The sequence below is a fragment of the Pimephales promelas genome, chromosome 1 (genome assembly GCF_988280905.1).
Source record: "Pimephales promelas chromosome 1, fPimPro1.hap1.1, whole genome shotgun sequence".
NCBI classification, from domain to species: Eukaryota; Metazoa; Chordata; class Actinopteri; order Cypriniformes; family Leuciscidae; genus Pimephales; species Pimephales promelas.
The window spans coordinates 2,536,642-2,551,291 of record NC_142769.1 but is presented as its reverse complement, the minus strand read 5'-3'; the positions used below and the strand labels follow the sequence as shown (position 1 = coordinate 2,551,291).

Sequence of the window (14,650 nt, the reverse complement as noted above, 5' to 3'; positions counted from 1 at the left end):
CATGTGTACAGTTAATGCATGTTTTATAATCTATAACTTGTATTAAAGTGGAAGAAAAGACTCTTGAACTGAGGCGCTAACAGCGATCTGTCACGGCACATTTAAGAGCGTCAAAACGCCATTTATTGTTTGAATTTCATGATAAAATGGACAGAACCTGAAAGATGAGACATTATTTCAAAGCTATTTGCGATTATTCGATGGGAAGCGTTACAAATAATGTTTGGTTTAGGAAAAACTGCAGATTTGGCAACCCTGGCTTGAACTACGGGTGATTCAAAGGGTCAAAATGGACCATATGCCAACAAGTCGAACTTTGACCCCTTCACTTTTCTAGGCTGTGAAGTGACATTCGATATGTCGTATCTAACTTCCTGTGACTAAGGGTAAAATATCTACACCAGAGAGAAAGTTACATCTTAACGCCATGCCAGTTTCAATGGCGATATTCATGGTGAGAGCCAGCTTTAGTTATTCAAAAATAAAACTAAATAAGATGTTTAAGATTCACCTTTTCTAAAAGTCTTAAGACTTTGCAGAGCATTTTTGTGCTCAAACATTAACAATACACACAAAAAAAAATGTTGAACGCATAAAGAAAAAGCATAATAGGTCCTATTTAAAGTAGAGTAACTCGAAAAGAGAAAGGGAATAATTTGACTTTAGCAATGATAAAATACAGCAATATTTACAAATTATTTAAATAGACAAAAAAACAACAATATAGTTCTCAGTGGTTCTCCAAATCAGAACCAGAATAAATCTGAACCGAAGTGCGGTGGGCACAGGTGTGGGTATATCGGCTACTCAACATCTTCAAGAGCGGCTCATACAATCTGATCTGTTTTTAATGGCTTTTAAATCATGTTGCTTCATGTAAAGCCTAAGGGGATGTGCACAAACAAGAGATGTTATTAAATTCAAAATCAGCCAGACAGAATACACAGACGCAAACCGTTTTTAACTCGTCACATCTTGCCGTTTTAGCATGATGACCTCCATACTGTGCACATTAAAGTCACACTTAAACATTTCTGAATGTCACTGATACATAATACAAATCAAACCGAGCGAACAATTGATGCAAGACCTTTACCCAGATTCTTAGAAACACTCCCATTTAATTTTAGTTTTTCTTTTTAACCCTTTAAACGTCACCGTCCCACCTGCCTTAAAACAATAATATCTTAGTAAAAACCTAAAGTAATATTGACAAACTATATATCATTTAAAAAGCTTACAATCTATAGTTTTCATATTCGGTGGATTTTTTTTTAAATAAATTATCAATTTGCAACAAGAATATGTCATACTCATTAGGCGCGTTTAGGCCTTTATTTTGAAATGGTAATAAACATGAAAAAAATCATGAAAGATGGGTAGAAACCTCAGTTTGGTTTCATGCCAAGAGTTCAAAAGATAGCACCAATTCAATTTTATGAGAAAAAAAAAAAAGGTTTTGAAAATGTTTTAGATAAAGACAAATATTATGGATTCTCGATTTGTGATGCGGCTGCGAGCTATAAGTGCTCTTTTTAAAACCAAACCACCCATACTACTTCTGAATAGGATGTCTAATTCATAAATTGTATGAAAATTATGGAAATACATGGTTCAGATCACAGAAAGGAAGCTTGTGAAAAGGTTTCTATTGCGCCCAAATAAAATCTTACTTCTTGGCTTTCATTTTCTTGCCGTTTTAGATTAAAATATGTTTTGGAATATGTATTTTTCATATAAAATAAATTATATTTTTACATTTTTCATAAACTCAAATGTATATAACTTTTTCTGTTTTACTTTCACAATTTATTTCCCTTCTACAATAATCTGTCAAACATCTTCTATAAAATAAGACCATACATCCAACCCGTGTAACCACATGTGCAGTTCAACACATTAACTATGAACATGATCTCAGTATGTCTATTGCTTTATAACCGCTTTTTGTGAAACGTTTAGTTGGTTATGTGATATTTTGTTATATGCTATTTACTCCAGTGAATATTTCTCAGGGTTTCAATTTCTCTATGGATTTGGATTCTTGCCCCAAATTTAGGCAACGTTGTTGAGGGGAAGAGGATGCACTGGTTTCCTCCCAGTTTGTTTCTGTGTGAGTGTGTCGTGTTTCGGAAGGTCTAATGCTCAGTATTTCTCTGTAAGCATTAATGGGTAAGTGTATGAAAAATGTTGTCTATGAAAACTGTATATAGTGGTACGATGACTTAAAACAAACAAAAAATATATATATATATATAAACCTTGACAAAAAGCCATTTTTGAGAATGTCTAAACATATATTAAAATCCACATCCAAAGCAAGTATGTCCAAAAATAAATTCACAAGCCTTTCTATAGAGAGCTCTACAGGCATCTAGTGGCTACACCATAATATAACATGTTTTTCTTTCTTTACTCTCACCAAATGCACAAAACTGGATTTTAAAGGCCTAGTCTTTATTCAAACCTGAAATACTGCATTAACTGAAAAATAATGATTTTTTTTTTCAATGAAGAAAAAATGTATCATAATTATTGGATAAATATGAATTAGTAGCTCTCAAAATACAAAAATAAAAAATATTACAATTTTTAAATATTATTAAAATATCATATTAATATTAAAACAAAAATTGAAAACTATTGACAAATATTAGGAAGTATTATTTTCAATGGGAAACAATGGAAATGCTCTCCAATTTCATCTTGTGTTCCGGAGATGAACGAAAGTCTTACGGGTTTGGAGCGACATGAGGTGAGTAATTACTGACAGATTTTTCATTTTTGGGTGAACTATCCCTTTAATATAAACAGCATGTTTTGTATAGATGAATACCAACAGGGACTCCAGAAGCCACTGACCTGTTCCCTGAACTGCTCCTGAGAGAGACACTCTGTGACGTTCACGCAGCCCAACAGACAGCCTGTGGGATACTCCGCAGGAAACTGGGGCTCTGAAAAGCAAAATAACGGATTTATTCATATTTGTTTCTGGTTTATTTAGTTGGTTATATTTATATGCATATATTACTGTGATTATGTGTTCATTCGTATGTGAGCATTTAATATGCTTGTTTATTTTTTGCTTTTTTCCCTCCGTTTAATTAAGCAAAAATCTGATGCTTATACTGATGCTTTTCTTAAAGGAGTAGTTCACTTTAAAAAAAAAAAAACTTTTGCTGATGATTTACTCACCCCCATGTCATCCAAGATGTCCATGTCTTTCTTTCTTCAGTCGAAAAGAAATTAAGATTTTTGATGAAAACCTTCTAGGATTTTTCTCCATATAATGGACTTCAATGGGAACCAAACGGTTCAAGGTCCAAAAGACAGTTTCAGTGCAAACTGCAAACTTTTCAAGTGTGTGGCCACGCGTTCGTGACTCTCTTGTTCATCAAAATGAACGAATCTTTTCCCGAGTCAATTCATTCGTTTCGTTCGTTGAATGAACCAAACGACTCGGGAAAAGATTCGTTCATTTTGATGAACAGGAGAGACACGAACGCGCATCACAGAACAAAGCATTTGTGCTTATAAAACGTAAACTTTATTTTATTTTTTTAAATGAGCGATCGTTTCGCTTGATAAGACCCTTATTCATCATCTGGAATCGTTTAAAGCCCTTTGAACAGTTTGCACTGAAACTGTCTTTTGGACCTTGAACTGTTTGGTTCCCATTGAAGTCCATTATATGGAGAAAAATCCTGGAATGTTTTCATCAAAAACCTTTATTTCTTTTCGACCGAAGAAAGAAAGACGTGGACATCTTGGATGACATGGGGGTGAGTAAATTATCAGCAAAAGTTTTTTTTTTAAGTGAACTACTCCTTTAATAAAATAATAATAATAACCAAGTTAGGTGAAATGGTAACACTTTACAATAAGGTTCATTAGTTAACATTAGTTAATTACCTTAGTTAACATGAACTAAGAATGAACCTTCTACCGCATTTATTAATCTTAGTAAATATTAATTTCAACATTTACTAATATGTTATTAAATCAAAGGTTGTATTTGTTTACATTAGTTAATGCACTGTGAACTAACATGAACAAACAATTTTTATTAACTAACAATAACAAAGCTCATTGTTAGTTCATGTTAATTAATACATTAACTAATGAACCTTATTGTAAAGTGTTACTGTACATACGTCTAGTATTACTGTTATAAATCTGCAAACATACGGTCTTTGTAAATCTGTCGGTACATGGCCTCCACCCCTGCGATCTCTTGAGGAGTTGGTCGGTTAGCAGCGGCTGCGATCCACAGGCGCCCTCTATGGGACGTGTACCACGTTCTGCCTTCAACCCTACACAAACACAACCAATGGGGAGAAAATGGGAAACATTCGGGTGAGTTACAAACAAAAGCTCAACATATCAGTGATGAAAAGATGGATCACATTAAATGGTTTGACACAAAGCAATGTATGTAAATGAACAGGAAGTGGGAATGGGAATGAGTGGGACGTTTTTCTTCAGTCTGAATCCTTTATTTCACATTAGAAATGCACAATATTTAGTGCCACATCCAGTTATCGGCCCAAATAAGTGAAATATAAAGGTTAAATGTACAATTTTATTAAATACATTCTTTTAACCTGTTTATACCCAGGTAATATACCATTCATGGGTTTATCTCCCTCAAAAGTGTCAAGATTGAGTCTTTCAGGCACCATAAAAACATTGAGAGCTAATGTAGCAGGAGGAGTGTTTGGGGGCGTGGCTAATGTAGCAGGAGAAGGTTTTGGGCGTGGCCTCTGTAGCAGGAGGTGTGTTTGGGGGTGTGGCTACTGTAACAGGAGGAGTGTTTGGGGGTGTGGCTAATGTAGCAGGAGGAGTGTTTGGGGGAGTGGCTATTGTAGCAAGAGGAGGGTTGGGGGCGTGGCTACTGTAGCAATAGGAGGGTTTGGAGTGTGGCTAATGTAACAGGAGGTGTGTTCGGGGGTGTGGCTACTGTAGCAGGAGGAGGGGTTTGGGGGCGTAGCTACTGTAACAGGAGGTGTGTTTAGGGGGTGTGGCTACTGTAGCAGGAGGAGTGTTTGGGGGCGTGGCTACTGTAGCAGGAGGAGGGTCTGGGGGCGTGGCTACTGTAGCAGGAGGGTTTGGGGTGTGGCTACTGTAGCAGAAGGAGGGGTTTGGGGTGTGGCTAATGTAGCAGGATGAGGTTTGGGGCGTGGCTACTATAGTCGGAGGAGGGTTTGGGGCGTGGCCACTGTAGCAGGAGGGAGGGGGGGCGGGTTTGGGGTGTGGCTATTGTAGCCGGAGGAGGATTTGGGTTTGGATTTGAGGAGGACTTGATATTTAAACTAACTCGAGTCGGTTGTACAACTTTTTTTAATATACTTAAATTTGTACACAAAATAGTACAGCCATAATGTGAAAATTATCATTGAAATATTGCTATAGTCCAGTCTTATTTATAAGTGCATTCTAAGTTTACATAACATGTCAAAACTATTTACTTCTCGCTATTGCTAGACAGAAGGTATTTATAATTTAGGGGAAGAATATTCTCATTTTAGACCCTTTCAGCAGGGAGTGATGTAATTTATGATTTCATGGCGTCTTCAAGTGAACTGTACCTTTTTATGCCCTTAACAAGCAGTGAAGCCCATGGCTGATGCATGCTGAGACACCAGCCTCCATCTGACATCTCCTGGAGCTCTTTGTCCTGCAGTCTGAGTCGGCTGCGCTCACTTTTCTGTGTATTACTCACAGCCTTTGAAGAAGACTTGCGGGAGGAGTCGCTACAGGCCACGTCAACCCACTGACATCACATGAACACACATGAATGAATATAGACATGTACACAGATGCAACTTATATACAACTGGCATTAAAGGGATAGTGCACCCAAAAATGAAAATTAGCCCATGATTTACTCACCCTCAAGCCATCCTAGGTGTATATGACATTCTTCTATCAGACGAATATTATCGGAGTTAAATTAATAAATGTCCTGGCTCTTCCAAGCTTTGTTCTGAAGTCCATAAAAGTGCCTCTATACATGATAAAGTGCATCTATCATAATAAAAGTGGATCTATCCATGATAAAAGTGCATCTATACATGATAAAAAGTGCATCTATCCATGCAAAAAGCGCATCTATCCATCATAAAAGTACATCTATCCATGATAATAGTGCATCTATCCATGATAAAAGTGCATCTATCCATCATAAAAGTGCATCCATCCATCATAAAAGTGCATCCATCCATCATAAAAGTGCATCCATCCATCATAAAAGTGCATCTATCCATGATAAAAGTGCATCTATCCATGATAAAAGTGCATCTATCCATGATAAAAGTGCATCTATTCATCATAAAAGTGCATCTATCCATGATAAAAGTGCATCCATCCATGATAAAAGTGCATCTATCCATCATAAAAGTGCATCTATCAATCATAAAAGTGCATCTATCCATCATAAAAGTGCATCCATCCATGATAAAAGTGCAACTATCCATCATAAAAGTGCATCTATCCATCATAAAAGTGAATCTATCCATCATAAAAGTGCATCTATTAAAAGTGCATCTATCCATGATAAAAGTGCATCTATCCATGATAAAAGTGCATCTATCCATCATAAAAGTGCATCTGTCCATCATAAAAGTGCATCTATAAATCATAAAAGTGCATCTATCCATGATAAAAGTGCATCTATCCATCATACAAGTGCATCTATCCACTAAGTGCTCCACAGGCTCCGGGGGATTAATAAAGGCCTTCTGAAGCGAAGCAATGCATTTGTTTAGGAAAAATGTTCATATTTAAAACTTTATTAAGTAAAATAACTAGCTTCCGGCCAATTACATTGCCATTATAAAGCTTGGAAGAGCCAGGACATTTAATATAACTCTATATTCGTCTAATAGAAGATTGTCATATACACCTAAGATGGGCTGAGGGTGACTAAATCATGAGCTAATTTAAATTTTCGGGTGAACGGAATGAAATAAATATAAGCTCTTCAAAAGCAGATTATTTGCACCCACCTCTGGCGCGGCCTGTGCTATATTGGGGTTGACGAGCTCTCTGAGGTGCTGTCGATCAGTGGAAGCTGAATGTTTTGATGTCCGACCAAAAGAACCAGCGTGGATGTCCTTGACTGTATCGTCAAACCTTTTGCAACCAAAAAATTATATTCATATTATACCTATATTATATAATGCTGCCTCCAAGTCATTTATAAATCACCACGTCAAAATCGTGTAGTCTGAACCCGACATAAGATGAAATAACTGAAACAACTAATTATAAAGCTGGCTTCTTACTTCTGGTAGTACGGACTCAGGTTCTCCCCTTCATTCAGCACTCGTCTACCCGCAAAGTCCAATGTGATCTTGCGGTCTTTGCGGGAGGCGTGTCGAAGCTCCCGGAGCTCCTCGTCTCGCTTGCGTATGGCCTCCCTCTCACCTGGAGAAAGCCACTGGTTCGAGTCCGTGGCAAAATAATCAGATTCATCATCCAAGACTTGTGTCCTCTTAACACTAAAAGAAAGCGGAAGAGGTCAAATTATTGAAAGTTGTCATCATGACGTCACATAGCCAATGATCATGATCTAGGAATAAAGAATTGACACACACACACGGAACGTTACAATCATGAAACCCCAAAACACATTTTTTGAGATGTGAACAGATATGTACAGGAGGGCTGTCAAACAATTAATCGCATCCAAAATAAAAGTTTGTGTTTACATAATATGTGTGAGTGCACATATATATATATATATATATATAATATATATAAATACACACACTTCTGATGTCTTATGGCGGAGTTTCTATCGTCATCACCGGCGGCCATCTTGTCACAGGCAAGCTGATCAGCACGAACACAAATACTCTTATATCTCGTTGAAATCTTGACGGATTTGCAAACGGTTACAAACATTATAATACTATAATTATCCGGATGATTATTTATTTATACACTTATTATTCATAAGTATGCAGTGTCATAACTACATCTCTGACATTTATAACAAACCAAACCGTTTGAAAATCGGTAGAAAATAGAGCAAGTTATGGTTATTTAAAAAGTACATGCACCATTAAAACACAGTGTTATGAGTGAGCGAGCTGACTGTGGCAAGATGGCCGCCAGGTGCGGACATCGACATCCATTGGCCAGTAGCGCGGACGAGACATCTAGCCTTTATATGGATATCTATGATCTTCTTCTCCTTGTTTAGTGGCAGAGTTACAGCGCCACATACTGGTCTGGCATGTATACCACATCGTTTTCAGTGGTTTCGTGTGAACGGATATATTTCTTGAGACGACGCTGTGTTTACGATTGGATAGGGAAAGCTTTGGCTTCGTGTGGATGTGGCCTAAAAGTCTAAGCTTTGTGAGTCAGATGATCAGTTGAACACCACAACAGTGCATTTGGACAGGCTGACCTGTTCTTGTCAAACTCCAGAAGTTTGTCTTTGTGCTTTACGGCTTTTTCCAGACCAGTCTTCATCCTGGCCTCTTGGTGGGGCAGATAGTCCCGTTCAGTTCCCTCTGGGTCCACATAGAAAAACAAAAGGCTGTCAGTGTCACGCAAATGCTACAGGTCAAAGGAAAAATCACTTCACGTCTCACCTCCCATGAGTTTCTTACGGAGCTTTTGACTTTTGTTGGAGTCTCGCTGCAGAATCTCTTGCTCCTCATTGGTACAGACCTGAATTATGTGTGAAAATGTTAAACGGTGATAATGAAGGCTGGTCATCACTATCATCATTAAATTGGCAGGGTTTTTAGATTAGACAAGACACAGGATAGTAGTTGATCTGTATGGGCTTTTCCATGGCCAGTGAAAATATCTATGGTCAATATTTATACTTTGATTGAAAAGTTTGGGATCTGAAAGATTTTTTATGTTTCATTCACTTGAAGTTTTTGACTTGGGCGCAGAGTCTATTTTTGCTGAACTGCTACCCTTTATCTACACTTTTGATGGACAAAAGAAATATGATTTCACACAAAAAGTGCCCAAAATGCACAGAATTTGCATGTCTGGTGTGTTTAAACAAGAGCTAGATTGTATATCAGAAAATAAAATAAATTTTCTTTTTGAAATGAACACATTTTTTTAGTTGGATGTGAAAAGAAGGAAATGTTTTATTCGTAACACTCCACTTTAGATGTGTGTGAATTCCCCTATATGTTTGCAATTATCCGGCAAATTAAAGTAATCTTAAGCATTAATTCTTTTAAAAAGAGGACTAAGGATTGGTTATTAGAGAGGGTAGCGAAATAGAACAAGGAGATTATACCATCTATAATTTGTATAGAAAATGAAAATGTTTGTATAGTATGTTGTCATTGTTATCACACTATATGTAATTGTCCTGTCTTGGCGTTGTGTCTAAAAGGACCACAATGGAAATAAGTCCTGTACTTTATTGTGTTTTAATCCTCGATTATATTTCGATGCCTTTTGTTTTTATGTTTTAAGGCTTTCTTGATATAATTAAATTAAAAAAACAAACCAAAATCCCACACCAGGAGTAATTCATATATTCCTATTTCATTGTGATTACTAGAGCCCGACCGATAAAGGATTTTGAAGGCCGATACCGATACAAATATTTGTTGGTTTTAAAATCCGATATTCCGATATTTTTTTTTTTCAGAAACGCGCAACAAAATATTAACAGATTTCCCTAACATTAGTTATTTGTAGTTATTTATGAGTTTTAACTAAAATAATATGATAATGCATTTAAAAAAAACTTATTTTATTGTCGCAACAGAACAGACTGATGATAGTGGCGTTAGCTAGCTTTGTGGTTAGCTAGTCTATGATGAGCCATAATTTAGCAATGGATTACGTCATACTGCAAATTGTAAAACATAAATTTTCAATATAACAGGCCGAGGAGAGATGATGCGTATCATAGCTATAACTGTCACGCGCTATTAAAGAAATACTTCAGTCACATTGTCAAAAGTTAAAAGGACAGTCAGTCAACTACACTGTAACAACGTAACGTAACTATTACTAGCTAATCCCGCTTCACTCTCGGCTTATTTAACAGCAGCAAAACTGGACATGATAGTCACAAATTTTGTCATGCTTATTTGAGTTAAGAGAACTGATGGGGTTGTTCTTTTAATTGTTATTCAAGCACTGTATGTATCGTGACCAACTCAACGAGTGTGGCCAACAGGAACAGTGTAGAGTGCCCTCTGGTGGACAAACTATACAACTCCAACACTCATGACATGGTTCAAGCGCGTTTCGTTCGTTTTTATTTTATTTTTGAAATATTCATTTATCAGCCTTTATAACTGCCGATATCGATAGTTTGGAAAGTGCCTAATATCGGCCGATAATATCGGTCTGCCGATATATCGGTCTGGCTCTAGCGATTACTGTTCAAAACGTTGAATGCAAAAATGTAAAATGTTCTCCTAAAGAAAAGAGAGACAATTAATATTTGTGGTAATAAAGTGGTTAGAAAAAATGAAATCGGTGTCGGCAGATCAAACTCGGCCTAGAAAATTTTTAAGTCACGTCTCAAAACGTATTTATTTAGACTAGCTTATCCTGATTGATGTTAGTATTGTTACCGAGTATTCTTTCTTTGAATTATTTTATATTGTTGATCGTACTATTAATTGTATTGCTGTCTTCTTTGTATTTTATCCTTGTAAGGCGGCCATAAATAAAATTAATTATTATTTATTTTTATTAAAATTGTAATCAGTGCATCTCTACTTACCAGACTGCCGCAGAACAAACAGGGCCCGGAGCCCTCTTGCTCACACACTATCCGTCCGCAGCTCAGACAGTTGTTGACGAGTCTGTGTTTCTGAGCCAAACACTCGCAGGACTGGCGGCCCGGCAGCAGAACAGCCAGCTTATCTCCACCCTCTTTAGCATACAGATTCACAAACTTGTTCTTCTTCTTCACTGAGCTGGAGCCGCTTTTCTCCTGAGCCTGATAACAGCAAGTACATAAGTCTTTCCAGATCAACTTCATATACCATATTTAAATAAGGTGACGTACCTTCATCAAGTCAATGGGGGTTTTCACAGGCTCCGGCTCGGCCTGGCAGACAGTCGCAATCTCTTGCTTGTTTCTTCCCTTTCGTTTGGTCTTCTTCTGGTTGTCTTTGGGAGTTGTGTCTAGACCCTCTGGGGCAGATATTTCATACAATATTACTTTATTGACAGATATATTTTCATAGCAATAACAATATTATTGGCAGGGATGCAGAGATCAAGCAATATAGAAGTGTTGTTTAGTACTTTTTAAAGTTTAAAGTTTTGCATGATATGATAAGAGATTTTTAGATTTAGGCCCCGTCCACACTACTGCGTTTTCGTTTAAAAACGGAGAATTAAAACGAATACAATCTCCGTCCACACCAGCGTTTTATCAGCGTATTAGAAACGATCTCCGTCCACATTAAAACGACTGAAAACGCAGATCACGTGACCATTCACAATCACCAACACTGGGCATGCGCGTACCGGTGTAAACAGTGAATGACGAATCAGGGAAGGGTACGTCATGACTGATAACACCCAATCATAGAGCCAGCGTTTCATAAGTTCTCCGTTTTGTATGGTTTTGTCTCGTCCACACTAAAACGCACTTCGGAGATTCAAAACGCAAAACGCAGTTGCAGCGTTTCTAAACTTCTCCGTTTTAGGTCTTCGTTTTTCCCGTTTTAGTGTGGACGGGAGGTGCAAACGTAGCAAAAGGTCTCCGTTTTTTTTAAATGAAAACGCAGTAGTGTGGACGGGGCCTTAATCAGCGAGATTTACTGCAATGTCAGAACCAGAACAAAAGTGGATGTTTCTAACTAGTTCAGAGGAAATTTTCCAGTCAAAATTATTACAATGGTCAAACTTCCAAAAATAATAATCTGTGATTCTGAATGCCAGTATCCACACTGGCCTCACAGTCTCCTCAAACATTGTGTTCATCCACGCTGAGCCGCGTCGAGGCACAACTCACGTAAAGTTGATAATTCCGCGGATGACTGCAATTGCAGATTTCAAACAGAGATGGCGACAAAGAGAAAAACTGCGGAGAGCAGCTTTAAGTTTAATCCTAAATTCTTAATTATGTATTGAATCTGAAAACATCAGTGTGTCTGTATTTACCCATGACTGGCTCTATCCTGAAGACGCCTCCCAGACCATCAGGCTCTTGCGTTCGACACCTCTGCCATCTCTGCACCAGCTCATCCACAAACTCCTGCTTCTTCCCCTCTGTCCCTTGCAAGAGATCTCCAACATACTCCACAATTTCATCAGCATTGTCAATGGAAAGGATGTACCTGAAAAACAATACAAAAATTGCAAATTTACTTGACTTACACCCCAAACAGCAACATAGCGTCGGCCCTGTCGATTTTTGCTGCCTTGTCGAAAAATGCTACCGTAGCGCGAATTGATCACAGAATGCCGATTAAAGTTGTATGAAATACAATTCTAATACAATTCTAAGTTATGAGTAGCTACTGTATACTGTAGACTACTGTTTTTGTTTTTAAAACGGTGTGAAAAGTAAAAATTATCATAAAATATTCATCTTTGACTTGTCAAAGTACACCTTTTCTTATAGTAACTGAAACTTTCAGTTATTCCTTTTCAGCTGGCTGACCGTACAAATATTCATATGGTAGTAAGCATTTTTTAAAGGGAAATTATACATTATAACAGGAAAATGTACCTTTTGTAAAAAAAAAAAAAAAAACTGCGAGTCTGCACATGCGCATAACCGGTAAGTAGCACATTCGATGGGTAGCATGAATTTTCAGAACACCGGCCCACATCCGAGCTGTGTACCGACATTATATTTCTTCTCACTTATTTCCACAAAGACTGTTTTCTGTTTGGATACTGGATGCCCATCAGAAACTACAAAGAATCTATTGTCTGTCATGTGTTTATTAATCACCACATACATTTCAAATATATATCTTTCACATATAGTTATTATAAAGTTATGTAGGGGTATGGGACTAACGTTAAATGACATAATCATTAAACGTTACCAAGGTGTTTCCATGTAATTATTGGAAGTACGATGTCAAAAAAAACATGGCAAGTTATCATTTTGCACAAGTTATCTCTGAAACGACTTACATATAGACGAATTTGTACACAATTTTTGGATTGTCAGTTCTGTCAATTATATTTTACAGCAATTATAAGATTAGACAAACTGGCGTACAATGAATTCATCCTCCAGAGGCATACACATCCACTAAAATGTACTTACTGTACAATGTCGTCGCTTGCCTCTAATCCAAAACAATGCTGTAACTTATCAACAGTCCAACGAAGCAAAGAATCAGTCATGATATGAAGTTAATAAACTGTAGACACTGCAGTGGCTGTACTTGAACTCAGAGCTGTCAGGATTTCTCTCAGAGACTGTAATGGCTTCCGGGAGACGTGTTTTTAAAATAAAAGTCTCCATCACTCTTTCAGGATGTGGTTGGTCAAAATAATTATATTAACTATTTACTGTATATTTTATTGGCTATTAAAGTTTGTCGGTGCATTTCTTCAAATGTATGTTTTATCCCGATCGCTGCTTAAATATTTTCGTATGAGACTTGTTACTTTTCTCAACGCTAGACAGGTTGAACTAATCACAATTATGTATAATTTACTTGAATAATTTTTATTTTTATTATTATAATTTAAAGTATTTTTTTAAATGAACAAGAGTGAGTGGTGACAACAACAAAAAAAAAAACTAGTTGGAGGCACTTAATAAAATTTCGACAAACGATTTTTTTATCATTAGAAACACAACAAAATAATGACAAATCATTGAGTGAATTGATCAATGGCGCCATCCAGTGGGTCTTTAACACAGTCTGGTCTTTAAATGACAAGTGTGTCATACTGATACTATGCTGTGTAATAAAAAGCGATTTTACAGCGTAACCTTCGGTAAATTTAGTGTAGCCTACCTATAACAATAGCCTAAGTAAGGGAACAACATTTTTAGTTTGGGGAATAAAGGGGTAACAACCAAAATAATTTGAAAAATGATTTAGGAAGCCTATACTGTAAGTATTATAGAACAAAGGGCTTATTCTACTATTTATGCTATAACAATCTTACATTTCTGAGCGATTTAGCAAGAATACCTTTTTGAAATAATGGTGGAACAGTATATATAGGCTTTTTAAAAATTACAGGGTACACATCTATGCATTTATAAAGTAATCTTTTTAACAAAGTGCAGTGAAAAACTATTGCAACTTTTGCTTAAATATTGGGGAAAGATTCTCTTGTTTCATGTACAGGGTAAGTACAATAAAAATGCATAATCTTATATCACTGACTTGGAAATCTTTATTTATTATACAAGCACCATTTACCACATGAAACCAGATATATTTCCCAGTATATTTTTAAAATTTGCAATAGTCTTTTCTTGCACTGAAACATTAGCCCATACATAAACATCTGCACTTTTGCTATAATTTTTTTATAGTATTTTTTTTTAAAGCATAGACCCTGTCATTTTTAAAAAGCCTATGTATTGTTACACAATTGCTACAAAAAGGTACGCAGTGAATGTTCTCGCTAAATTGCTCCCAAATGTAAGATTGTTGTATCTTAATAGTAGAATAAGTACACCTTAGTCCTATAATACTTACAG

At 36.6% G+C, this 14,650-nt stretch overlaps 1 protein-coding gene across 1 annotated transcript in view; it reads right to left on the bottom strand.

The window, feature by feature from the left end:
* The window catches only part of trip4 (thyroid hormone receptor interactor 4), an 87,332-nt gene extending 73,917 nt beyond the window's left edge, over positions 1-13,415 (bottom strand). Inside the window, exons 1-11 of the mRNA XM_039690964.2 lie at positions 13,250-13,415; positions 12,127-12,302; positions 11,021-11,148; positions 10,733-10,951; positions 8,607-8,685; positions 8,420-8,525; positions 7,287-7,502; positions 7,008-7,134; positions 5,589-5,773; positions 4,189-4,313; positions 2,863-2,954 (exon numbers count right to left, since the gene is read on the bottom strand). Coding sequence (XP_039546898.2) covers positions 2,863-2,954; positions 4,189-4,313; positions 5,589-5,773; positions 7,008-7,134; positions 7,287-7,502; positions 8,420-8,525; positions 8,607-8,685; positions 10,733-10,951; positions 11,021-11,148; positions 12,127-12,302; positions 13,250-13,329 — 1,533 coding nt within the window. The 5' untranslated portion in view covers positions 13,330-13,415. The remainder of the gene's footprint in view (positions 1-2,862; positions 2,955-4,188; positions 4,314-5,588; positions 5,774-7,007; positions 7,135-7,286; positions 7,503-8,419; positions 8,526-8,606; positions 8,686-10,732; positions 10,952-11,020; positions 11,149-12,126; positions 12,303-13,249) is intronic.
* Positions 13,416-14,650: the final 1,235 nt, after the last annotated feature.